The sequence below is a fragment of the Saccopteryx leptura genome, chromosome 1 (genome assembly GCF_036850995.1).
Source record: "Saccopteryx leptura isolate mSacLep1 chromosome 1, mSacLep1_pri_phased_curated, whole genome shotgun sequence".
Lineage (NCBI taxonomy): Eukaryota > Metazoa > Chordata > Mammalia > Chiroptera > Emballonuridae > Saccopteryx > Saccopteryx leptura.
The window spans coordinates 359,364,833-359,391,124 of record NC_089503.1 but is presented as its reverse complement, the minus strand read 5'-3'; the positions used below and the strand labels follow the sequence as shown (position 1 = coordinate 359,391,124).

The following is a 26,292-nucleotide window of genomic DNA, read 5'->3' as shown; positions in this document are numbered from 1 at the left end:
AAATGAGACAGAAGGTGTAAGTTCCACAGAAAAGCCTGTAAGCCCCTTGAACTGGGCTCATAAACATAAGAGGCTGGCCATGATATCCCTCATAAAGGGTTAAGTTTGTAGGAGAATTTCTTCTTATTAATCATGTTAGAAAGAATAAGTTAGAACTTAACTAGTATATGAATATAGTAAATGAATAAAGTTTAACTAGACATTAGAATCTTAGGTAAGGTGTAGTGGAGTGGCCCGTTGCGTGGCCTTGGATGGGAGCGCAGCTGGCAAGTAAAGAATGTTTTGTTAAAAGACTTGTTTTGTGACTGAAGGCAGTTGCTGGGCTTTTCTCAGTAAAACATTCTCATGAGATTTTTGTATTTTCCAAGAATAAGGAGAGGAATATAGTGGGATCCATAGCAGCAATAGCAATTAATGCCTTCTGATATTATGTTGCTACTAAGCTATCTTGCAGGTGCACTCTATGTATCTTTAAGCAAAAGTTACTCTTGATGTTATGCCAATTTCTCAGTAAAACAAGCTTTTTGTAGTCTTGTGAAAAAATTAGGACACTGCATGAACTCAAGGCCACTTGACTGAGCAAGCGGTGGTCCTTTGCTAGTCCTTGATGATTTCGTCTGTTAATCTCTCTCTCTGCACCCTTGACTCACAACAACAGTAAAGTAGAATTATTAATTAGTACTAATCTTTTAGAAGTTTGTACCAATATTGTTATTGCTATTGTATAACTGTACTTTGAATGACTTACCACCTGATTTGTAGCTTATAGAAATGAATTAACTGTTACCTGGAAATATGTAATCATAGTGAAACTAAAACAATGATGTATTCAAAATACCATGTGATTGTAACTTAGTGTGTGTGCATAAAAAGTAAAGTTAGACCAACCATTGGTAGAGATGCCTGGCAGTAAATGCTAACGAGAGAATAAAGAGAAAGAAAAGAATTCGGCTCTCTCACTCGATTCGTGCCGACGCCGTCTCTTCCTGTGGGGCCCCTGGATTCCCCCCGGGGCTGGACCCTGGCAATCTATGTTTATGATTTTCAGTTTTATATTTCATCTTTGAGTGAAATCATATTGTTCTTAGTTTTTTCTGACTTACTTATTTCACTTATAAAATTCAAGTTTCATATTAAAATATAATATATAGTAGTTCAATTAATTAAATAGTCTTAAGTAAAAAAAAAAAAATTGGTTAGCGAGGTTAAAAGTTTGAAAAACAAAACAATCCTAGTCAGACTGAAGGCTCTGGTTGTCACATCACCGCAGCCCCCTTTATTATCAACCTTATGCTCCCAAGTGGCCTTGTTTGGTCATTACATTTTATGAAACTAACTTTAAGTTTGGAAAATAGGCATAAATGTAAATCTGTAGCCTCTATTAATTTATCGTACACTACCAAATTATTTCCCAACTTCTACTCAAATTAAACAAATAAAGATAGTGATGCAATAAAAGTATTTCTGGTGTTCATATGTTTAGGTTGTTTCAATTCTCTAACAAGGCATACAGAGTCGATTTAAGGCAAGTCCTGACACGTGTGCTAAGTAATGTTTATAATAATAATAATAACTTTGAACTAAACACACTAGGTACTGTTTTAAATAATTTTTCTGTCAGCTCACACTCTCCTCACAAAGAGTCTATGTATAGGTACTATTATTCTCATTTTCTAGGTAAGGAAACTGAGGCACAGGTGGATTATGTCAGCTAGGAGAGCTATGCTTCTGTCTGGCTTCCTGGCCCAGACACTGTGAATTAAATCACAGTGTAGTGTTTCATGCTCTTCAGTTTTTCTAAACATCTTTTTAAAGTAAGAAATTAAAAAAAAATTCAAGTATTTTCATGTAAATAATCTTAAATGAAAAATCCATTGTAACTTTTTTTTTCATGTTAGTGAGAAGAGGGCAAGCAGAGACAGACTCCCACATGCACCCTAATGGGGATTCATTCACCTGGCAAGCCCACTAGGGGGCAATGCTCTGCCCACCTGGGGCCCTTGCCTTGTTGCATCAGGAGCCATTTTTTTGCACCTGAGGCGGAAGCCATGGAGCCATCCTCAGCACCCAGGGCCAACACGCTCTAATTGAGCCTTTTCTGCAGAACGGGAACAGTAGAGAGAGAGAGAGAGAGAGAGAGAGAGAAGTGAGAGGAGGAGGGGTGTAGCAGCAGATGGGCATTTCTCCTGTGTGTCCTGACTGGGAATCAAACCTGGAACTTCCACACACCAGGCTGACGCTCTACCACTATGCAAACAAGCCAGGATGATTGCTGCTTTTTATTTAACTTCTGTGTAGCCTTACCAGTTAAAAATATTAGGTATGGATAAAAATTATTACTTTGTTTGATACTTGTGATTCTATACAAGCAGTATATATACATGGCTTTTAATAAATATCCCAAATATAAAGTTCTAGGACCTAACATTCATTATGTCTAAAAGTGCTCCAAAATGACTTTCTAAATAATCTTGAAAATGTTAGGTGTTATTTGAGTATTATCTATCAAATAATTTATTTTGGTATTTTCATGGCATAAAGCCTCTAGTGAGGTGATTAAAAGTAGTAAATTTAGGTTAAAGTTTAAAACTTAACTGAAGCAAACTCCTACATTTAATTTTTAAATAACAAAATTCTTCTTATATGTGAAAAATATTAATATATCTTGGAAATATTAAATCACATTTAAATATGTAGAAAAAATGTTTTTCTGAATTTCTTAGGGGTTAAACTATTTAGTAGACTTTATAATATATATTTATGTTAACATAGCATCAATAGTCAATGTGTATTACCCACACACTTGAAAATACATATTTAGCTATGGAAAATTCTAAGAGGTCTGAGTTCTCTTAAATCTACTATATTAAACATATAAACCATCTAAATGCAAAAGATGAAACAATTACATATCATCCATTAAAGCAACATCAAAGAAAAGTATCCAACCTATGTAAAGCTCTGTAATGAAACACAAAAAACATTATTTTAAACAAATTTTAAACAAATGAGTTTTAATGAATATATTAATATGGATATTTTCCTATTGAGATATGCATGACATTTGACTCTGATCTTCTTATCTATTTAGCCATTATAAGTTAGAAAATATAAGTTACTTCAAGTGAGGAAAATTAAGAATTCTTTTATTCAGCAAATATATAGTGAATGCATATGGTATAAGATTAGTAGTCTGGTGGAGCTAAGCACTCAAGCATATATAAAAGAAAAAACAATTCTAGGTCTCATAGATCTTGAATTTTAGAAAATATAGCAGATGTATGTTTGTGAGTACAGTTCATATTTTAATGAAACTATAAAGGGCACACTAGGGCACCACGTAGGAGTCATTATAAAAGATGGCCAAAGGCAGTGACTCTTCAACACAAGTGTCTGAAGATTAATACAAGTTACTTAAATACAAGCTATATTTTGAAAATCAATAAGTTCATAAATATAACATTCTTGATAGTTAAATTGTCTCCAAAGTACTCTAACTTGCCATATGAATTTTTATTATGTGATCCTGATTCACTGTTTCTAATTCTTTGTTAATTATAACTTTTCTATCACCATCTAGTAATTCTTCAATTTCTCTCCTTGCAGAGATGGACAAAGACTTTTTCAGTCACTTATTTAATTCACAGTCTTAATAAATATTTTGTAAAATGACTTGATTTATATTATCTAATTCTATCCACTGTTGGTTTAATAAATGAAACAATAATAATATTAGGCAAATTATAATTAATTCAGGTAAGTTAAATGTTGTAGTCTGGAATTCCACTATAGACATCCTCCAGGAAAGAAAGATCAAGAGAGAGAGAGAGAGAAGAGGGGAGGAAGAATGAGGAGGAGAGAAAAAGAGAGGGTTAAAAGCAAGGAAGAAAAGAAACAGGAACGAAGGAAAGAAGGAAGAAAGGAAGGAAGGAAGGAAGGAAGAAAGGAAGGAAGGGAGGGAGGGAGGGAGGGAGGAAGGAGGGAAGGAAGGAAGGAAGGAAGGAAGGAAGGAAGGAAGGAAGGAAGGAAGGAAGGAAGGAAGGAAGGAAGGAAGGAAATGGAAGAGAGAGAAAGAGAGAGGAGAGAGAAAGAAAGAAGAAAGAAAAGGAAGAAAATAAAGAAGGAGGTTAGAGTTCTCAAGCAGATGGGATTTATAAGCAAATGAGCCAGTAGTAGGATTAAGCCTGTTTGCACCAGTTCCACAGAAGTGATACCTAATATTTTGTTGAGTTCAGTAAACTGGTTGTCAAAATGGCACTTGTAATCAGGGTTCTCTCTAAGGTGGGCACCTGGACAGCTGCCCAGTGTGGAAATCACAAATTTACATTCCTTATTCTTTTTTAATGTTCATCTGAGCAACAGAGTATTCTAAGTGTGTTGTAATATTCATTCTGTCTGTAGATGAAAAAAATTGCAAATGAGGACACCAATCAAGAAACAATATGGAAATATCTTAAATAACAGTTTTATTTTTGTCAGGTATTATTTAACCTTTTTTCATTATATATTTTAAAACTCTTTCTTATAACATAATCCAGTTTTGTGCATCACTCTTATTGTTCTTATTTAAGAATTTAATTTAAATATTAAATGTATGAAATAATAAAGTACTTTTTGGGATATCATTTCTTTTTATACTTAAAACAGTCATTAGCTCAGAGAACCAGTTAAATCATTGGAATTCCACCACTGAAATAAGCCCACACAGGGGTGTGGCATATGGTAAACATGCAGTAAGACGTGTGCACAGAAGGACAGAATTCAAATCAGACCGAAGTTGTTTATATGGGGCAAAGTTGCCTCCCTGGATCTGTTGTCGAATTGGAATTAGGAGAGCACAATCCAAGAGTCTACCTAGCACTTTGGAAAACATCAGAAAACAAGTGTTAATTCAAGTATTTGACTAATTTATCACTGCCTGGATTGTTCTAGTCTTTCTCACTTGTTTATAATGTGTTTTGTTTTTGTTTTTTTTCTGACAGTGAATGTCTTGGTTCCTATTACTTCAAACTTATTTACTTACTTGTTCAAACGTACTGTACAGCAAAATAGTTTCAGAATTGCTAACCTTTTTACCTCTATGCATAAAAATTTATCCAGGTCCTGGCCAGTTTTCTCAGTAGTAGAGTGTGGCCCAACGTGTGGAAGTTCTGGATTTGATTCCAAGTCAGGGCACACAGGAGAAGTGCCCATCTGCTACTCAATCCCTCCCTGTCCTCTCCTCTCTCTCTCTCTCTCTCTCTCTCTCTCTCTCTCTCTCTCTCTTCCTCTCCTACAGCGATGGATGACTTGATTAGTTTCAACCAGTTGGCCCCTGCCACAGACGTTAAAAAATAAAAAAGGCTCAGTTGCTGAGCAAGAGAGCAACGCCCTTATGGGTAGAGCATAGCTTCCTACTGGGCTTGCTGGGTGGATCCCGGTCAGGGTGCATGTGGAAGTCTGTCTCTCTGCCACCCTGCTTTCACTAAAAATTCTCTGGATTACCCCATTAAAAATAATTCAGTCCTCAACTTCCAGGCAACCACTGATCTGCTTTCTGTCCCTAGTGTTCTGTGTTTTCCTGAATTTCATATAAATAGAATTATGTAATACGTATCTTTTCAGTCTAGTTTCTATTACAGAGAAAAATATGGTTAAGTTTTATTAACATGTGTTAATCAATAATATATTACCTTTTATTCCTGAGCAGTATAACCATTGTAAGGATATACCAGATTTGTTATCTATTCACCTGTTGAAAGGCATGCTGGTTGTTTACAGTTTTTAGTAAATATAAATAAAGGTATAAACATGCACTATAAACATTTGGATATAGATTTTTGTGTGAACATTGTTATCATTTGATATATACTTGAGAGCTGGTTCATATGGTAAGTGTATGTTTAATTTATCGTACACTACCAAATTATTTCCCAAGGTAGCTTTACTGTTTTGTTTCCCCATAGTTTCAGTGAAGACAGCTTTGATTAATCTGCCTCCTCAGAAGCATTCAACATGGTCATTTATTCGTTACTTGTTTGATTCATTCCATCTAATATAAATAATTGTGTGGTGGTCACCAAAAAGTATTAAGATAATTTTTATCAACTTTTCATTTTAGTATTGTTTAAATCTTAGAGAAAAATTAAAAAAAATATGAAAAGAAACTCTAGTACTTTGTACTGAGTTACAAAATGTTCATATTTTTGTATGTTTGCATTAATATTTCCTCTTTGTTTATCTATATTATATGTGTTTCTATTATATATTATCTATATTACATAAATTTATTTTTGTAAACCATTTGAGATAAAATTTAAAATATTATAACCCTTTATCCTTAGGAATTGCATTGTGCATTTTTTAAGAACAATGCTATTCCTTATACTATCACAGTACAATTATCAAAATCAATACTATTATCTAATTCATAGCCCATGATTACATTTATCAATAGTCCCAATAAAATCATTTACAGCTAGTTCATTCTCACCTTCCTGGTCAGTATCAATGCTAAGATCACATCCTGAAATTAGTTGTGATTATCTCTAGTTTGAAACAGTTATTTTTCCTTTTATGGTCTTTCTGGACCTTGACATTTAGCAGATCACAGGGCAATAATTCTGTAAAATGGCCATCAATTTTGGTTTACCTGATGTCACTTGATTTAAATTCGGGTTTTATGTTCCTTTGAAAATAAAAGGAAAGTGATACTGGAGAGTGATTTTGAGACTAATAAATCATTCACCGATTAGTTTTAGCAACCACTGATGATTTTATAACTCCACCATTATTTTCATATATCTTAGTTAATATTCTGATATAATAAAGAGCTTTCCCTTTATGCTTCTCCAAGCATTTGTCTATTTTTCAATTCATTTTGTGTTTATATAAGAATTCAGGCATCAATTATTATATTATTAAATGTATTATAATCCATTAACTTTATTATTTATTTTAATGATCAGCATTTTTTTTTATTTAGCCAATGGAAGCATTTTCAAGCTTACTCTTTTCAATCCATTTGAAAAATTCTCACTTTTCTTTGAACACTTTTAATGTAAAATATATTTATGGTTTACGTTGTATTTCCCTTTCTCAGTCCTGAAATTTGTCTTTTCTCTAAAAAGCCCTGAGTACTTTAAATAAAAAACAATATTTAGAAATCAAGATTTGGGTGATAAAATTGCTCAACTGTCAGTACACAAGAATAAGAAATTACTGACCAGGCAGTGGCGCAGTGGATAGAGCATGGGACTGGGATGCGGAGGTCCCAGGTGAGAGACCTTGAGGTCACTGGCTCAAGCAAGGGGTTACTCGGTCAGCTGTAGCCCCATGGTCAAGGCACATATGAGAAAGCAATCAATGAACAACTAAGGTGTCGCCACGAAAAACTAATTGATGCTTCTCATCTCTCTTTGTTCCTGTCTGTCTGTCCCTATCTATCCCTCTCTCTGACTCTCTCTCTGTCTCTGTAAAAAAACAAAAAATAAAAGAATAAGAAATTATATGGATATGTACATATATGTATGTATACATATAAACACATATGCAAACATATATTTTATCTGTATGTTATAAAGTATAATACAGTAAAGTATAGCACAATATACTATAGTATAATAAGTATATTCATGTACATGTATAGTTATATTATGTTTCTATGTTTACTTAATAAAAACCATGAATTCACTCTCATACCTCTAATTTATAACTAATACTACTGGGTATATTTTAGTTCTTTTTCTTTCCAAATTTGTAAATTCTTCCTCCAACAGTGAAAAATCATGATGCAGGCCCTGGCCGGTTGGCTCAGCAGTAGAGCGTCGGCCTGGTGTGTGGGGGACCCGGGTTCGATTCCCGGCCAGGGCACATAGGAGAGGGGCCCATTTGCTTCTCCACTCCCCCCCTCCTTCCTCTCTGTCTCTCTCTTACCCTCCCGCAGCCAAGGCTCCATTGGAGCAAAGATAGCCCGGGCGCTGGGGATGGCTCCTTGGCCTCTGCCCCAGGTGCTAGAGTGGCTCTGGTCGCGACAGAGTAATGCCCCCTGGTGGGCAGAGCTTCGCCCCCTGGTGGGCAGAGCATCGCCCCTGGTGGGCGTGCCTGGTGGATCCCGGTTGGGCGCATGCGGGAGTCTGTCTCACAGTCTCTTCTCGTTTTCAGCTTCAGAAAAAAAAGAAAAAAAAAAAATCAAGATGCATTATTCTTAACATATTTATTAATTAGCTTAGGGCTCTCATCCACAGAAAAAATGTTTTCGAATTACTAAACAAGTACAGAAAGCAAAACTACTAGTGAGAAGTATGTGGGTTTTTTTAAAATAACTTTTTCAAAAATAAATATTAAGTGTACTTTAGATGAATGCTTAAAAATGCATACACTTTTCAATTCATATGTACACCTGTGAGATTTAGAAACTTTTCAGTATATCAGAAAAGTAGTCCATTTTTCTTCTCTGTCAACCCTGTTGCTCAAAAATACTACTTTTCTGATTTTTCCTTCTATTTAATAAATAACATAAAGGGAATCTTACATTATGCTCTCCTTTTTGTCCATCTTTTTGTTCAGCATTGTTTCTGATACGCTCTTGTGTATCAGTAGTTTGATCCTTCTTACTGCTGAGCAATAGTCCATTGCATGTACATACGATTAGTTGTTTCTATATTTTCATGTTCACAGATAATTGGCTCTTTCTTAGTCTGAAGAGGATTTCTAAAAATACTTTAGTAAGTGTTTTTTGTAGAAAAATTGTTTGTTTTTTAGAAAAATAGTTTTAATTCACTTGCTTCTATAGCTAGAAGTCTATTGCTGCTCTTATATTAGGTGTATGTTTAATGTTAAAAGTGACTTCCAAACTGTATATCAAGTTTTCCATTTGTCTTTATCAACTAATTCATCTCTCTACCATTGATGTATGAGTTCTAATTACTTAAAAATTTCAACAATTTATTTTTAATTTTAGACACGTTGGAAGATCCACGTTTAGTTTTATTTTGTTTTACACTGATGACTCATGGTGCCAAGAAACTTACTTGCTTGTCTTCTTTTGATTGTTGGTTTCAGTCACTTGTATGTTACTTTTAGTGTTATTTTATATTACTGAATTATAATTTCTTGCATATATTCTGCTTTTCAGTCTTTTTGTCTGATAGATGTTTGCATACATTTTCTTTCATACTTATCTATTAATTTTAATGATGTTTTTAGTGAGCAGAATTAGATTAACTGAATTATCTTTTTTTTATGTATATTGCTGTCTTTGCCTTTTCTTATAAGTAAAAGCCACTGGCTAGATCTAAAAGCTTCTCTCGTGTTTTCTTCTAAAAGCCCATAGTTTTAGCTTTTACATAAATATCAATGATTATATAAAATTAATGTTTTTTGTATGGTATGAAGTAGATGTAATGTCACTCTTTCCTATATAAATATCTACTAACTGCATTACCATTAATTGAAAATACTTTCATTTTCCTCTTAAATTTCTTGTTTCTTTTTCCAGTATAAACTAATTATATAACTGTGGCTCTATTTTTGATTGATCAATTTCCCTTTCTTCTTCCCTCCCTTCCTTTCTTTCCAATAAGACACTCTCTTGGTGGTAACTTATTAAGTAGATAGTATAACTACTCTAGACTTGTTCTTTTATTCACGAGATTGTTTTTGTCATAAGTGTATACATAGCCAGGTTTAAATCAAATCGTCAAGTTTTCAAAGAGAACTGCTTGCATTGTAACAGGAATCATATTGAATTTATAGATCACCTTAACCATATTCATCCTTCCAATGTATGATCAGGTTACATTGTTTCCATCTCTATAAATCTTTAATTTCTCTCAGCAATGTTTTATAGTTTTAGCATAGCCATATTTAAATTTTAATATACTTTAAGGTTCTTTTTGCTCTCGCAGCTTTTAAAAAAATGACTTTTTACAAGTTTATTTTCTAATTTCAACTCAGTTGTAATGCTACGACAGAAGATGACTTTTATTGTCTTACATAAGAGTGTGTATTTCACCTGTAGATAAAATGTAAATAATCTGTGGCCACATGGCAAATAATAGCAGACAACAACAACAACAAAAATAGAATCCTCTTCTTAAAGTTGGATTAGGCCTGGGAATATCTACTTAATGGAATACTGCAGAACTTTTTTTTTTTTTGTTAATTTTGGAGCAGAGATCTGAAGAGACTGGAGTTTCCAGTTTCTTTCTCTAGAAATACTTGCTCTAAGAGCAGGTTACTTAATATCAACAATGCTGACATTTTACCAAGTATTTTTTTCTCCTGTGTGGTGGTGGTGTCTTGTTCTTTACTATGTGTTTTACAACATTCTCTGCCTCTACTCTGTATTAATTTTCTGGGGCTTTACCAAAGCTTTGGTTGCTTAAACAGCAGGAATTTATTGTCTAATAGTTCTGGAGGTCCGAAGTCCAGGATCAGGATATTGGCAGGGTTGGTTCCTTCAGAGAATTCTGAGAGAATCTGTCTCTTGCTCACCACCTAGCTTCTGCCGGTTTGTTGGCAATCTTTGTCATGTCATGGCTTATAGAAGCAATGCTTCTCACCTGGTACATTCTTCATACAGTGACCTCCTCCAGTATGTGTTATGTCTATAGTTTCCTTTAGATAAGGCCCATAGTCACACTGGATTAGAAGCCCATCACACACCCATTTGATTTCATGTTTACTTATATCTGAAATGACCTAATAGTAGTTCCCCCTGTTCTGTGAAAAATATGTTCTAATCCCCCACCCTTGCAGTGAGTCTAACATATGGATAGTACTCAAACCTATATATATGCTTTTTCCTATACCAGGTGTCCCCAAACTTTTTACACAGGGGGCCAGACTATAAAAAAAAAACTATGAACAAATCCCTATGCACACTGCACATATCTTATTTTAAAGTAAAAAAACAAAATGGGAACAAATACAATATTTAAAATAAAGAACAAGTAAATTTAAATCAACAAACTGACCAGTATTTCAATGGGAACTATGCTCTTCTCACTGACCACCAATGAAAGAGGTGCCCCTTCCGGAAGTGCGGTGGGGGCCAGATAAATGGCCTCAGGGGGCCGCATGTGGCCCGCGGGCTGTAGTTTGGGGACCCCTGTCCTATACATAAATATTGATGACAACGTTTAATTTATTAATAGGCAGAGTAATAAATTAATACTACTAATAAAATATAACAATATACTGTTATCAAAGGTATATTAATGTGGTGTTCTTAAATAACACAGCATTGCAATATTCTGACATTTTGACCTGGTAACCAAGATGGCTAAGAGACAAAGAGACAGGCACTGTATACAGTGTGGATACTGAGAACAAAGGAAGGCTTTACATCCCAGGAGGGATAAAGATGGAGGAACAGATTTCATCACACTACTCAGAACAGTGTGCCACTTAAAACTTACAAATTGTTTATTTCAGAAATTATTTTTTTTTTTCTACTGTAGCTTTAACTGAAATCAGGGAAATCAAAACCATGTATAAGGTATGACTACAGTGTTTCCAGATAAGGGCACATTCTGAGGTACTCTGGGTTAAGACTTCTACATATGAATTTGAGGAGGGCACAATTCAACCCATAACATAACCAGTAGATGTCCCTCTCACCTTTCCAGTTGTGACAATCAAATCTATCTCTAGATTTTGCCAAATGTCTCCTGGTAGGGCCAAATCATCTCTATTGGAAAACCACTACTCTAAAAATAAAATCTGATTTAAAATAAAATTCTAATTCCCCTTGGACAATCATGTTGTGAGAAGGCCTAAGCTGAGCATATGAATAGCCACGTGGACACAAGGGTGCTCATCCAGCCCCAGCTGACAAAAACAAAACAAAACAAAACAAAAAACTAATCAGTGGCCATTTTAAGATATTATGTATGTACCACTCTGGTCACTATATATAAATCAAATCCCCTAGGTGAAAAATAAACTCTTTTTATGCACAGATATCTTTGCTCTTTTGGAGTTAGTTGAAAATCTAGTTTATCATTATTGAAATTAAGTCCCTATGTAGAATAGGCTACTTGATTATAATTTCTCTGTTTTATACTTGGATATAACTTTTCTTAATTTAGAGACCTGCAGATGAAAAAACCATTTATCTAATCTTTCATATTGTCATAGCAAAGCTAAGGCAGAGACAAGAATACTGCAATGGACACACACTCAAAAGCGGGAGAGGTAGGAAACTACATAGTGAGGACCGGCCCAGAGAACTTTATGACCCTCTACTTTGCAAGTAATGGCTTATGTTTACAGCTGAGTAATTTTTTCCACTTGCTTGCTGCTGGGCTCACACATTTCTTTGAATTCTACCCTCTCTACTTCGGAGTGTGAGTTGAACTACATGCATAAGGATTTTCAAAGAATTCTTGTCTAGCTAAGGTGGTCTACATGCCTCTGCCTTAAATAATTTTATTCCCTTAACAAAAAGTATAAAAGCTAAGCTCCCATCATATTTTTCATGAAGCCTAATTTCACTGATAATATTCTGGATTTGATCATTGCCCTAAGTTCATCTTGAATGTCTTTTGCCAACTGCAGAGCCTGGAAATAACAATCATATTTATTTTCCAACACAGCAGTCTTAGGTTAAAAATATTTTTCTAAAATCTGGTTGAAAACAGCCTCATCGTTAGCTCATCTCCTTCTCCTATTTTACCATAGGCCACAAAATGAAGCTATTTAGTCATTTCTGCATTTTGCCCTGAAATCCACTATGCCAAGTGCATGAGGCCATATTTTCTATCTTCCATATTAACACAGGCAAGAGTGTCATCAGAATTTGGTCAATACTTAACAGGGTTCTCATTTCTCTAGCCTCTAACAGCAATTTCCTGACTGCTCTTCTGGACATCATTAAAATTGTTTCAATGTCTTTTCATCCTCTTGCCCAAATCATCCCAATGTCACATGTATTAGGATTCAGTTAGGATAGCACCTTTCTTCTAGATACTAATTTCTGTTTCCATTATTTTTATGTAACTAACAGCTAATTCACATAAAGACTTGCAACAATATTCTATTATAATTTCTCATGGAGATCTGTGTATTGACAGGGCAATCCCGTTGCTCAACATGTTGGCTGGACGATGGCTACTGACCTGTTATTATTATGATATTTTCTTTCTACTTCTGGCCCTGAATATATATTTTTTTCTCATACAAATACAGTTTCATCACATTTTTACCCTTTCTAAAAATGGTATACATTTTCTTTTCATCATTGTATTTATGCCTTTATTTTTATGTACATGTCTTGAGAGTAAATTAAGTTGGGTCTTGGTTTTAATCCAAATAAACAATGTGAACCTCAATTGGATTATTTTAGCTCATGACATTCAAGACAATTGCTGTGGTTAAATTTATGTCCATCATTTAGTTTTGTTTTCAATTTATCCTATTTTTTTCTTTTTCTTTTCTTTTTTTGTTTTATTTCTATATATTATATTTTTATTTCTATTGGTTTTAACTATAGTCATAACTTTTTTACATTTTTTATTGTTCTTCAGATTGCCATTTGTATGATCTAAAGTTAATTTGAACTATTTCACATAAGATATAAGAATATTACACTTATAGAGTTTCATTTGCTACATTATTGCTGTCACATGTTTTACTTATGTTATGAATTCCATAATTGTTACAAAGTTTATTTAAACAGGTGTATGTGTTTTAAAGAAAAATTTTTTTAAAGTTATATATTATTTTTACTAAGATATTTCACATTTTCAAGGCCCACGTATTTTCTTATAAATCCAATTTTTCATTTGGTACTATTTCCCTTCAGCCTGAAAAACTTCTTTCAAGATATCTTAGAGTAAAGGTATTCTGAGAGTAAGGTCTTTCTAGTACTATTTCATTTTCTTGGATTCTGTTTACTCCCCCTAAGGAATGATACTGTTTATTATACTAGGGTGTTAATATGGCTGAACTCCCACTCCAATTTCTATCTCATTAAATTGAAAGCAGCTAAAACTGTTCAGCTCCTCATATTTTTAGTGGTTGTTCTCACTGAATACATTGGAACTCCCCTACATGTGTGTCATTCAGCACTAAACAAATGTTATGCTCTTTATATGAACTCTCTGTGCTCTTCCAGATCTTGCGCCTTCCTTTCTTGGATGTTTGCCTTCACTTTTCTGCCATTTTAGAAGCTTCACACTGTCCTCTGTTTCTTCACCTATGTAAAATTGCAATTTCAGCAATTTTTTCACTGTCTATACAGTTCAGACAGAAGGTATCCTCAGGTTTATTGCTTACTTCTGGTCAGTCTTTAGTGCCTAAGTTTTTTTATAATTTGGTAAGAGTTTGCAATTGTCATCTGAGGAATGCCATATCTATATGTGATTCCACTGTTACTGGAAACCCTCAGGATTAATTTCTGCCTTTTGTTGTAAATCCCTTTATTCCCATTTACCTATATGCTTCTTCCATGAACCAACTTACCACTGCTATTTTTCCTAATCTTGTCATTTCAACTAATAGTTTTCCGTACGTTATTTATTGAGTATTTCTTTTACATTCATGCCTCATTAAAAGACTCTCCATTGTGGTGAAATCATATTGCTCTCATCCCTCTTCAGGGCAGCAAGTTTTCCTATATCACCAAAGTGTTAGAGTCAAGAAGTGGGACTGCTTTCCCCTTATTTACTGGCACACAAAATAACTATAATTTTCTCTGTATATCCTCAGGTCTGGAATAATCCAACTCATTCTTTGTGCTACTTATTCAGTTGTTACTTCTATTAAACTTCAATAATACTTAAGTTTCCACAACTGATGCTTTTTTTTATAGAGAAAAAAAGATGAAATTTCAGTAGGATCAGCACTGGTACACTGAGAAATATATTGGGTCAAGTAGCAAACCATAGGTGTGCTTAAAGTTCAACTGGCTATGGTATATTAGGTACACCTGGCATGTTTCTATTTGTCTCTCTTGAGCTCCCTGTTATCTTTATACTTCTTCCTATCATTCTTCAAATGATTTCCAACCACCACCTCCCTACAAGTTGAAGAGTATTTTTGCCAATAGTTATGAACTACTATTTCACGTTTTTTTGTTTTTGTTTTTTTTCCTGAAGCTACCGGGGAGAGACAGTCAGACAGACTCCCGCATGCGCCGGACCGGGATCCACCCAGCACGCCCACAAGGGGGCGACGCTCTGCCTACCAGGGGGTGATGCTTTGCCCCTCCGGGGGGTCGCTCTGCCGCGACCAGAGCCACTCTAGCGCCTGGGGCAGAGGCCAAGGAGCCATCCTCAGCACCCGGGCCATCTTTGCTCCAATGGAGCCTCGGCTGTGGGAGGGAAAGAGAGAGACAGAGAGGAAGGAGAGGGGGAGGGGTGGAGAAGCAGATGGGCGCTTCTTCTGTGTGCTCTGGCCGGGAATTGAACCCAGGACCCTTGCACGCCAGGCCGACACTCTACCGCTGAGCCAACTGGCCAGGGCCTACTATTTCACGTTTTTAAAGCCAACAGAATCTGAGCAGCATTTTCTCAAGTTCCTCATTCTAAATCCCAAGAATAATCTCTGACTCTGATTTAAGATAAATATCTACTTTTGTCAAAATAGCAGCTCCTATAGAACAATGTAGTTAGAAACATAATTTTAAAAAAAGTCAATCTATTATAACCTTTCAGGAAAATAGATATTCAATTAAATATGAAGCATTTTACACTCTCCTTGAATTCTCAACCCTTTTACTATTATTGTAACTCACAGAAAATAACTATATTTCTGAATACCAAAGAAAATAGATAACATGAAATAACTTTCCTAATTCTCACCTAAACCTTTAAAGTCTTAACAATATCATCACTTATCCTTTCCATTTAGTTAACTTCTTTTTAGATAATGGCAGATCTGCCCTTCTTTTTTTTTTAATGTTAATTTTATTGATTTTAAAAGAGAGGAAGGGAGAGAGTGAGAGCAAGACAGGAACATAGATCTGTTCCTGAATGTGCTACAAGTGGGGATTGAACCGGCAACCTCTGTCTAAATGAGCTATCAGCCATATTATCTCCAAATTTTTAGATCTCTGTCTGACCATATCTCATTGCCCTCTCTGTTAAATATTCTCTGTTTCCTATAGATGTAGTTCCTATTCTTATACTAACATCATCTGATGAGTACACAATGATTAATAATTATGACTGGACCCTGACAGAAATGAGGTGGCACATTTGAGAAAATCTGAAGAAGTTTTAATATGAGATTACAGGCGGCCCTCAGGTTATGAGTATCTCCTTTTTCCTTACCTTCCAAATATTTTCAATAGTCCAGCTACCTGCACTCAGATTTCATCTAGATATTCCCTACCTTCCATTCAACACAGTGATAAACTTCTAAACTCCACTAAAACTTTCTTATGAAAGTCACCTAGTCCTCTTTAATAATAATTTTTGGACTATTGTCACACTAAATTGTATTAGACTGCTCAACAATATTTGACATTTTCTTACTATTTTTTTCTAATTGATACCCTATCTTTTCTTGCCTTTTTTGTTTGTTTCTTTTTGTGTGTTATTTTTTGTATCCATACCTTAGCTTTTAATTTTTCTGATCATTATTCCTTTGCCATTTTATATATTTCTTCCCAACTGATGTCTTAGCAAACTATACTCCTTCTAGAACTCTTTCCTATGTTCCAGATGCACATATTAGGATTATTTAAGAGAGACTTTCACTTCAATAATTTGTAGTCTGACAAACTCAGTATGTCTGAAGCTCTGCTGATTTCCTTTTTCATTAAACCATGCCTCTTCTACTCTTGTATTCTCTGAGAAATAACTTACTTTTCTCCCCTGGGCATTTGAGCATGATATTTTCTTTTCCTCCATTCACACATACTTTATATGAACATCTTAAAGGCCTAACCTGCTTGGCTTGTTATCTAAATATTTTCTGAAATCATCCAATGACCTCAAATCTTGTTTCTATATCTTTAAATGACAGCTTGAGTCTTATAAACACTTGGCTTTTTCTCTATTACCAGTATGAAACCCTACTCTAAAAACAAAAAGAAGAAAACAATTTCTATTTTACAGTTTAGAGTAATGTTTCAAAATACACGTTTGATTATGGTTTTTCCAGATCCATGTTTTCCATTGCCCCTGGTATTCCTTAGGTGACATTCCTGATTTGGATTGTGCTTAATACTCCAACTTCATTGGTCTCAGGGTAGGTAATCTTGGCTACACTGAACATTGTTAAGCCTTTCAAATTCCCACACTTTCTTTTTTCTCTTCTTATATTCTTCTATTTTATTTTAATTGTCTTCTTGGAACATTCATAGTTGTTAGATATTTATGATACTTTAAAAATCATCAACATATAATTTGTTCAATTTAAAGGGAAAAGACCATTCTCCATATGATGGAAAAGAGGTAGTTGATACAAGTAAATAGATTTGATTAATATTTAAAGTATATATAGTGAAAAGGTAAAAAAAAGTAGAGGTCAGGATACTAAACAGTAGCAACAACTATAGGTGAGTAATATCCTGGACCCAAGGAAGATATGATTTAAAAAAAACTATAGCAGTGACATCTCTAATTTTACAGAGTTCAAATTATAATATTATAATCACATTGCAAACCAGTCATTCTCTATAATTTTTAATTTAATTATAATTTTCCCTACATGTTCATAATACAAATCAAAAGTAATTAGTATAAAATATAGCTTGTAGTTAAGCATTTCTCTGAATCTACCCAATCTGTCATTCTATCACTGTACATACTGAGTTACTTGAATGTGACTAGCTTTACAAGTTCTGGTTGATTAAACACTATAACATGTTCAATACAATATATTCAAACTTATAGTTAGTGACAAGATTTTTTTTTGCTATGTTATTTTTACAGACTGTGTAGTCAAATATAATACCTATGAAAAAGAAGTAGTTTATAGGTTACAAAGAAAAAGGTAGGGGATGTCAATTGAAAAATAATAGTTCTTATTCACTAACAAGAAATGAAAGTGTTATACCTTTAAAGAAATATTTGACCAAGATATTAAATACCTCTGAATTCTAAAAACAGAAAAAAGTAATTAATAAAAGAAGCAAAAAGATGTAATTCCATTTTAAAAAATACAGAGATATACATCCTATTCTTTACTCATGGTTTCTTTATTCTTGCTCTTTAAATAGCATTAGTATCTAAGTATTTATATTGAACTAAAGGTAATGATGTAATCACCAAGAAGGTAAACACAGTACTGATTGTCAAACCAGTACAAATTACATGCTTTCTGTTTTAATTGCAACACTCAACAGATACGAATCAAAATTATCAACATCAACTATTAAATGAATAATTTTCTTTCCTAGTGGATTATTATGAACTCAAAACTTTTAGTTCATCCACTTTATTTGACTCCTCCAATATAATACTTATATTATTACCTTCATTAAAAGAATTAAATCAAATTATAGAAAAAAATCCCTGAAAGTATAATTTTATTAACCCATGTCACTTCAGCAAATTCAATAAAAAATTCAAGTAAGTAATAAAAATTTTAAAGAAAAGTATTAAATCAAATTAACTTTTTGTTAATGCACTCAATTAATATGTAATTAATTTAAAATTTTTTCAAAACATTAGAGATGGTTTTCTGTATAGTCTGGCCAAAATATTTTGTCCCCCAAGAATGTTTAGGATAGCTGTAGAGTGACAAGGCTGGAGCATTTAATGATAATATCTGTTGCTCTCCATTGTAGTTCAACATGAGAATGACTGAGATATGGCCTGGCTTGTAAAGGCTGAAAAAATAATTGCTCCATTATTCATTCTCTAGACCTTTTCACTTCAGGGGCCCTTAAAAATATGTATTTATTTTTGCTTTCTAATTACAAGTTTCCATACAGAGTGCCCTAACAAGAAAACAGAATTATTATTCTGACTTTCAACATACTTAAGCATTTTTATTTTGCTGAGTTTTCTTTTACTTCCTTTTTCCTTTACTTCCTTTTGCAAACAGTTTTAATGGCTAATTATCATTTCTGCTTTTTATCTTAATTGCTACACATTTAGGGACATGTGTCATTAAAGCTTTAGCAGATAAGACATTTGTACAAACAATATTTCTATTCTGTTTGCACATATGTAGCCTTATTAAAATGACAATCTTAGTCTATTCAGCTGTTTTCTTGAGAACCCAAAAGTAATTTATATGAAGCTCTATTTTCTGTGTATAAGGTATTGGGAATTTTATATTTTAGAAGAAAAGAGGAACAATTTATTTCTTACCACCCAGATAAAAAAGACTGTTGTTTTAACAATGATATGTGTGACATTGTTCTCTCCCGGGATTTGTTTATTTAATAAAATTCAATATGCAAATACTTCATTTTATAAATTATAAAATCATCACAGTTTAGTTACTAGGAAGTATACACTTAAAATTTTAGATTTATCGATCATAGTTTTCTATAGAAAACTATTAATATAATATAGATCAAGGTATCATTTATGTGTAATAGGCAATTTGAAAGTTGTCACCTTCATTTACTAAGAAAACACTTCATATTCTGAGATGCACTCTGCCTTTCTAACTGCTTCACTGGTAAGGAGAGCACTGGTCAAATCTGACAGGAGCAATTTCTTTTATATGTAGTCATCATCTTCATGTTTTCTTCACTTCCATTAGATTTCATGGACAACAAGTTTAGAATTTAAAATTGCTGTTTGGGTACGGATATTTGGCATTAATTTTATATTTATTTAAAACCCAGTAATAAATAAAATCTATAAAACATAACCATACACACAATTGTATTTAATTCTGGAGGAAAGATGATTAAACTTACTTAATACCAGAGGAGTGCGTGTTTCTCAGCATGATTAATAATTTTCTTTTCATTTCATAGGTAGAAGAAAAATTTATTCATTGAAACTTTATTTATTTCCATATATTCCATACATGGAAATATAGAAAACCTTAATTAGTGCATTTTTCATAGCAATGAAATTAATTTTTATGAATAGTTTTTGGAAGTGCTGGAAATAGAGGGCTTCACCACAAGGTGTTCCAGTTAGCAATGCTTGGCCCCAGCAATAGACTGGTTAACAGCAATAGTGCTCATTGGGAATAACTGACTTCTATCTTCTTTTTTTAATTAAAATAGAAAGTTCCGATATCTAAATATGTATGCAGTCCAGATCTTGATTTGTTTTTTCATAAAAGCATTAGGTTTTCTTTAAAAAACTTGTAGTAATTACATCTATGAGGGAAGGTGAACCCCATTTGTATTTATTAAAATTCTGTGTTCGCTTGACCTGTGGTGGCGCAGTGGATAAAGCATCGACCTGGAACTCTGAGGTTGCCAGTTCAAAACCCTGGGATTGCCTGGTCAAGGCACATATGGGAGTTGAAGCTTCCTGCTCCTCCCTTCTCTCTCTTTCTCTCTCTCTCTCACACTCCTCTAAAATAAATAAATAAATAAAAATAATTAAAAAATAAAAATAAAAAAATAAAATTCTGTGTTCATTGCTGAAGAAAAATTTAGTTTGTAGTAAACAAACAACAACAATAAATAATAATGTCCTTTCTTTGAGCAGAATATGCGTTTTTGATTGGCTAGGTGCAGTTTCTAAGGCTAAAACTTGGAAGGGGGCCTAGATTAAATCAAAACTATCTGCTAACTCCAATGGATGAACACCACATGGGAAAAAATTGTGCTGAGGAATTTATTTTCTGTATTTATTTTTTTAAGGAAGATTCTATGTAATTCAAAAGATATATAGCATTAATAAAAATTATGCAGGAAAATTATGCTATTTGTAGAGGATCTGTAATTATAATTCTAGGAACTATGATGCATAAAAACACTGCATTATTCAACTTTATAGAAGTAATTACATAAAGATTTCTAATTATTTTCTATTGTCCCCATAAATGGGCTATAAAAATCACAGTCCATTTTTTGGATAAATTCCTTTCTCTAATGTATGTTTTAATAACTTAGAAGAATGCAATATAAATGTTCCAAATGACAAAATGTTTGAACACAGGCATATTCTTAAAATACTAAAAGTACTATATTATACAAATTCATGTATGTGTAAAACAGTAATTGTACATATTTTTTGAATTTTCAAAAAAAGTTCATAAAGTTACTCCTCTCTAACACCCATTTCTATAATGCACTTTTGTTTAAATTGAATTTATTGGGATGATGTTGCTTAATATAATTTTACAGGTTTCAGGAGCCTAATTCTATAACACGTCTCTGTACCCCATATTGTGTTCACTCCCCAATAAAGGCAGTCACTCTGTGTATCCCAAACTTAAGGGGTAGAGAAATATGTTCTACCTATGAAGTGCAAGGTGTCTACATACATTATTTATAATTAATATTTGCACAAGATGTGCTATTATTCCCTATTATTTATTCAATTATTTATTTTTATCAGTAAGAACTCATGGATATTTATTGTATTTTTGTATAAAAATAAAATGTATTTTTTTGCTCAAATTACTCTTGGTTTTGTCATTGGGAGAGCCTTCAATTGGTTCCTGTGTCTCTTTAACATGCAATCATTATTTTGTTTCTTGAGTAACTCTTTGGTTTCTGATATTACAATATTATTCATTTATTTGTGCATTTTGTGTCTGTATGGCCAGTAGTCGCTGCCATTGTTGCTGCCAGGCAGTTGGGGTTCCCACTAGATTTAGGCAGATGGTAAAGAAACAGCAGAGTCAAAAACTGGTGAGCCATTCCTTTACTCTAGCCTCGCACCCGGCCGGCGAGTAAAACACACATAGGAAAAATACTTCCCTTCCACTCATTCAGAGCTCAGAAAGCTACTGTCACAACTGAGATTCCCTAGAATCAAAGGCCTCCACTAGTCTCAGCCACCTCTGGTTTCCCATCTGCCAACATGGCTTCTTACTCTGCAACACTGGCTTCTTTCTCCTTCCCTTTCATCTTGGCTTCTTCTTCTTCTCCTTCTTCTTCCTTCTTAAAAACTACATGGGCCTGCCTGAACAGGCAGTGGTGCAGTGGATAGAGCATCAGACTGGGATGCAGAGGGCCCAGGTTTGAGACACTGAGGTTGCCAGCTTGAGCGCGGGCTCATCTGGTTTGAGCAAAGCTCACTAGGTTGTACCCAAGGTTGCTGGCTTGAGCAAGGGGTTACTCGGTCTGCTGGAGCCCCACAGTCAAGGTACATATGAGAAAGCAATCAGTGAACAACTAAAGCACCACCACAAAAAATTGATGATTGATACTTCTCATCTCTCTCCATTCCTATCTGTCTGTCACTATCTATCCCTTCGTCTGTCTCTGTAAAACAAACAAACAAACAAACAAAAAAACTACCTGATCCTACAAAGGTCTCTACTCCAGAATATATTAGCATAATAATGGCCCTCCCCAAGCAGAAAGGTAATTAGCAGTTTCACCTGGGCAATGCCATTTATGTGGGCAATGCCATTTTTAACAATAAAAGTGAGCAAACTCAAAAATCATATTTTAAAAACTCATTTGCCCAACAGTGTCTTAGTCTTAGAATCAGCTAGATCTCTAAGAAGACCTAACTCTTTTTACTGGGGAATGGCATGAGAAAAAAGGATCTAGGCACCAGGTACATTTTGTTATTTTTAAAATAAATCCTGCGTTTTAAAATTTGTAATGATTCCTTAGACTATTCTTCATGTATCTTTGAAAATATATAATTAAATATGTATTGGCAGCCTACCTAACCAAAAATATGTAAAATATTGTCTATCATATGGATTTTACGTATACGTGTAATAAAGTTGTTTAAAATTACAATTAAACACTTGATGATTTGTCATTTCTGGCAGGCAATGTGATATTAATATGACATATCTCATTAATCTATATTTAACTCTGGCATAGGTAAAGTCTCAACTCATCAGATAAGAAAAATATAACTTAGTGACTCTAAACAGATGCCAAGTATTTAAAGTCAGATATGTAATCTTATATTTTTATTAATAATTAGAAAATAGTTTCTAAAAAATAAAGCACAATTAAAAAAATATCCAAATTTATTATATTTATATTTTGCAAAAAAGGGTGTGCCTGTGGAGTTGTTTCCTGATGAGATTAGCATTTGAATTATTGAGCTCAGTAATGTAGCTTGCTCTTCCCAATGTCTTTGGACATCAGACAAATTTGAGAGGGTTTGACTAGAATAAAAAGTGAAGCAAGGGACTATTTGTTCTTTTTTCCTTGCCTACTTAAGCTGTGTCAGTTTTCTTCTGTTCTTGAACTGTTGGTTTTCTCTGGTTCTTAAGCCTTTAGACTCAGACTGAAATTACACCATTTATTTTCCTGGGTTTTCAGTTTACAGATGGCAGTGGTGGGACTTTAAAGTGTTCATAATTGTGTGACCTGATTTGTCATAATGAATCTTTATAGAATATATATATAGAATAGATACCTCCCATTGGTCCTGTTTCTCTGGAGAATCCTGAATGATAAAATTTTCAAATTCTGTAGCTTAGAAAAAAGATACTAATTTTAAGGAAACACCTCCAGTAATTTTTATATACTAGTTTGCACAGCAATTTATAAAACTATTATTTTATAAGGCATCCATAACTTTATTTAATTAATAAAGTATAATTTCTTAACTGAAGCTAAACAAGTATGATCAAAGTTTAATTCAAATGAAAGTATCTGTTAATGGCTGACTATAATTTAAACCAAACATAGCTACTTTCAAAAAATAAATTTGCCCTGGATGAATGTTGTGATTTTCAACATTTTTATACTTGGAGACCAATGAAATATGGAGAACTGTTTTGAGGACCACTAAGGCAGAAGTCACCTGAAGCATAGCAAATTTGACTAAGATCAATGGGTCTATAATCTTAATATAACATCAGGGCAGTTGGCTCTTTCATGGACTGAACATTTCTGAATTTCTGCTGCATGAAACTTTTGTCAGATAAATCCATTGATCAAAGGTTGAAAAACACTTGGTTAGAGCATTAAACCCATAAGCCAAGGTTGCAGGTTCAATCTGGGCCAGAACACATACAAGAATTAATCAATGAATGCATAAGTAAATAGAATAACAAATCAATGTTTCTCTTTCTTTCTAAAATCAAGTAAAAATTATCAAAAATTTTAATAAATGATTAACATAGAAAGAAAAAATAAAATAATTTCACAAGAAATTGAATAAGACATTTTAACTATAACATGATAGGCTGCTAATATACTTGTTACTTTTCAGTTGTAATGGTGGTCTTGCTAATAAAAAGTAAGATGAATTAGTTTAGTGGATGGAAAAATAAACTCATTGGTTGGCTACTCTAGAAGCTGACTTGAAGAAAATGAACAACTGTCTGACCAGGTAGTGGTGCAGTGGATAGAGTGTTGGACTGGGATGCAAAGGACCCAAGTTCGAAACCCTGAGATCGCAGACTTGACCACAGGCTTGTCTTGTTCGAGTGCAGGCTCATCAGGTTGAGTGCGGGGTCATTGGCTTGAGCATGGGTTCGTTGGTTTGAGCATGAGATCAACAGACCTCATGGCTGTTGGCTTGAACCTAAACATTGCTGACTTGAAGCCCAAAGTCACTGGCTTGAGTCATGTTTGCTGGCTTGAGCAAGGGGTCACTCACTCTGCGGTAGCCCCCTGGTCAAGGCACATATGAAAAAGCAATCAATGAACAACTAAGAAACTGCAACAGAGAGCAGCAACAAAGAATTGATGCTTCTTATCTCTCTTCCTTCCTGTCTGTCTTTCCCTATCTGCCCACCTCTCTGTCTTTCCCTCTGTCTCTGTCACCAAAACAAGAAAAAAAAAAGAAAATCAAGGACTAATAATATTCTTGAAAGACTAAAATTAGTTCAGACAAGAGAGGAAAATGCTTTTTAATTATGATTGCTTTTTCTTCTCCCTTGGTATTCATTACCTTTAAATGGAGCCACATATTGGCAGAAGTAATTACCAGGTTGGTTAATGGAAGAAGTTCCATTCTTGCAGGGATGTGAAGTACACTCATCTGCAGTTATTTCATATTTTGCACCTTTGAAAAATAATACTAATACAAGTTTTAAAAGGAAAGCAGATGTCAGGTTGTAATTCTTGAATTTGCCCAAATTTTTTAGTCCATTTTTGCTGATATCTGAGACTAAGCTCATCAGATAAGAAAACTACATACATTATTGTTAGAACCTATTTATTTTACCTTACTACAAATTGCAACAACTTCTCTTGAAATTACTTAACAGTGAGTAAACTCCTCTGAGCTGATAGGCACTTAGTCTGCTCAGATGTGAAATAGTTTGTCTTCTGCTTTGCAGTCTAGAGATGGAGTAGGATGTTTCAAATAATTGGGATACAAATCAAATGTTAGGCTTAAGCAGGGGTTGGGAACCTATAGCTTGTGAGCCTGATGTGGCTCTTTTGATGGCTGCATCTGGCTTGCAGATAAATCTTTAATTAAAAAAATAACATTAAAAATATAAAACATTCTCATGTATTACAATCCATTCATTTCCTACCACTCATGTTCATGATTGTGGGTGGCTGGAGCCAATCACAGCTGTCCTCCAGTACAACACCAAATTTTTATTGGATAATGCATAACGTACATGGGTCGTTGTATGGCTCTCATAGAATTACATTTTAAAATACGTGGCATTCATGGCTCTCTCAGCCAAAAAATTTCCTGACCCCTGGGCTAAAGGAAGTAAAAAAAAAAAAAGGATATACTACTGAATCAATAAATTCCTTCCTAATGTATGTCCCCAGGGCTAAATATCCTTTACAAGACACAGTTGTCTGAAATTACTTACCAATAAAACCAGGGGGACAGACACATTTGAATTTATTCATGACTTCTGTAGATGTAGCATTATGGAAGCTGGGCGATGAATCAGATTTCTTTCCATTATTTTCACAAAACAGCCCTATATGTAAAGAAAGGTAAACAGAAATGTCCAATAACTACATAGTCTTTGCATTTTCTTTTAACTAGTTTTGCAATGTAGATTTTCAATTAACGTTTGACCTATAACTTGTGTTGACATCACTAGTCTATCACTTCAGTTTTGTTTTTTATTTTTAATTTGCAAAGAGCTGAAAACCGCCTAAACCAATACTGAATACAGATTTAGGACAGCTAATTTTTTTTGCAAATTTTTAACAAAAATAGAAATATTTATATTGGCACATAATACATATACTTACAAGTTAGATAAGTGGAAAATTTTTAATATTCTTAATTTTTTCTCCAAAATAATAAAATGATATGGGCTGGAAAAAAGTTAATTTAATACGCATCTAAACAAGACAAAGCA

At 33.8% G+C, this 26,292-nt stretch overlaps 1 protein-coding gene across 1 annotated transcript in view; it reads right to left on the bottom strand.

The window, feature by feature from the left end:
• EYS (eyes shut homolog) overlaps positions 1-26,292 on the bottom strand; it is a 1,965,296-nt gene that overhangs the window by 1,285,092 nt on the left and 653,912 nt on the right. The window contains 1 exon segment of the mRNA XM_066360293.1: positions 24,903-25,031. Within this exon segment, the coding sequence (XP_066216390.1) occupies positions 24,903-25,031 (129 nt within the window).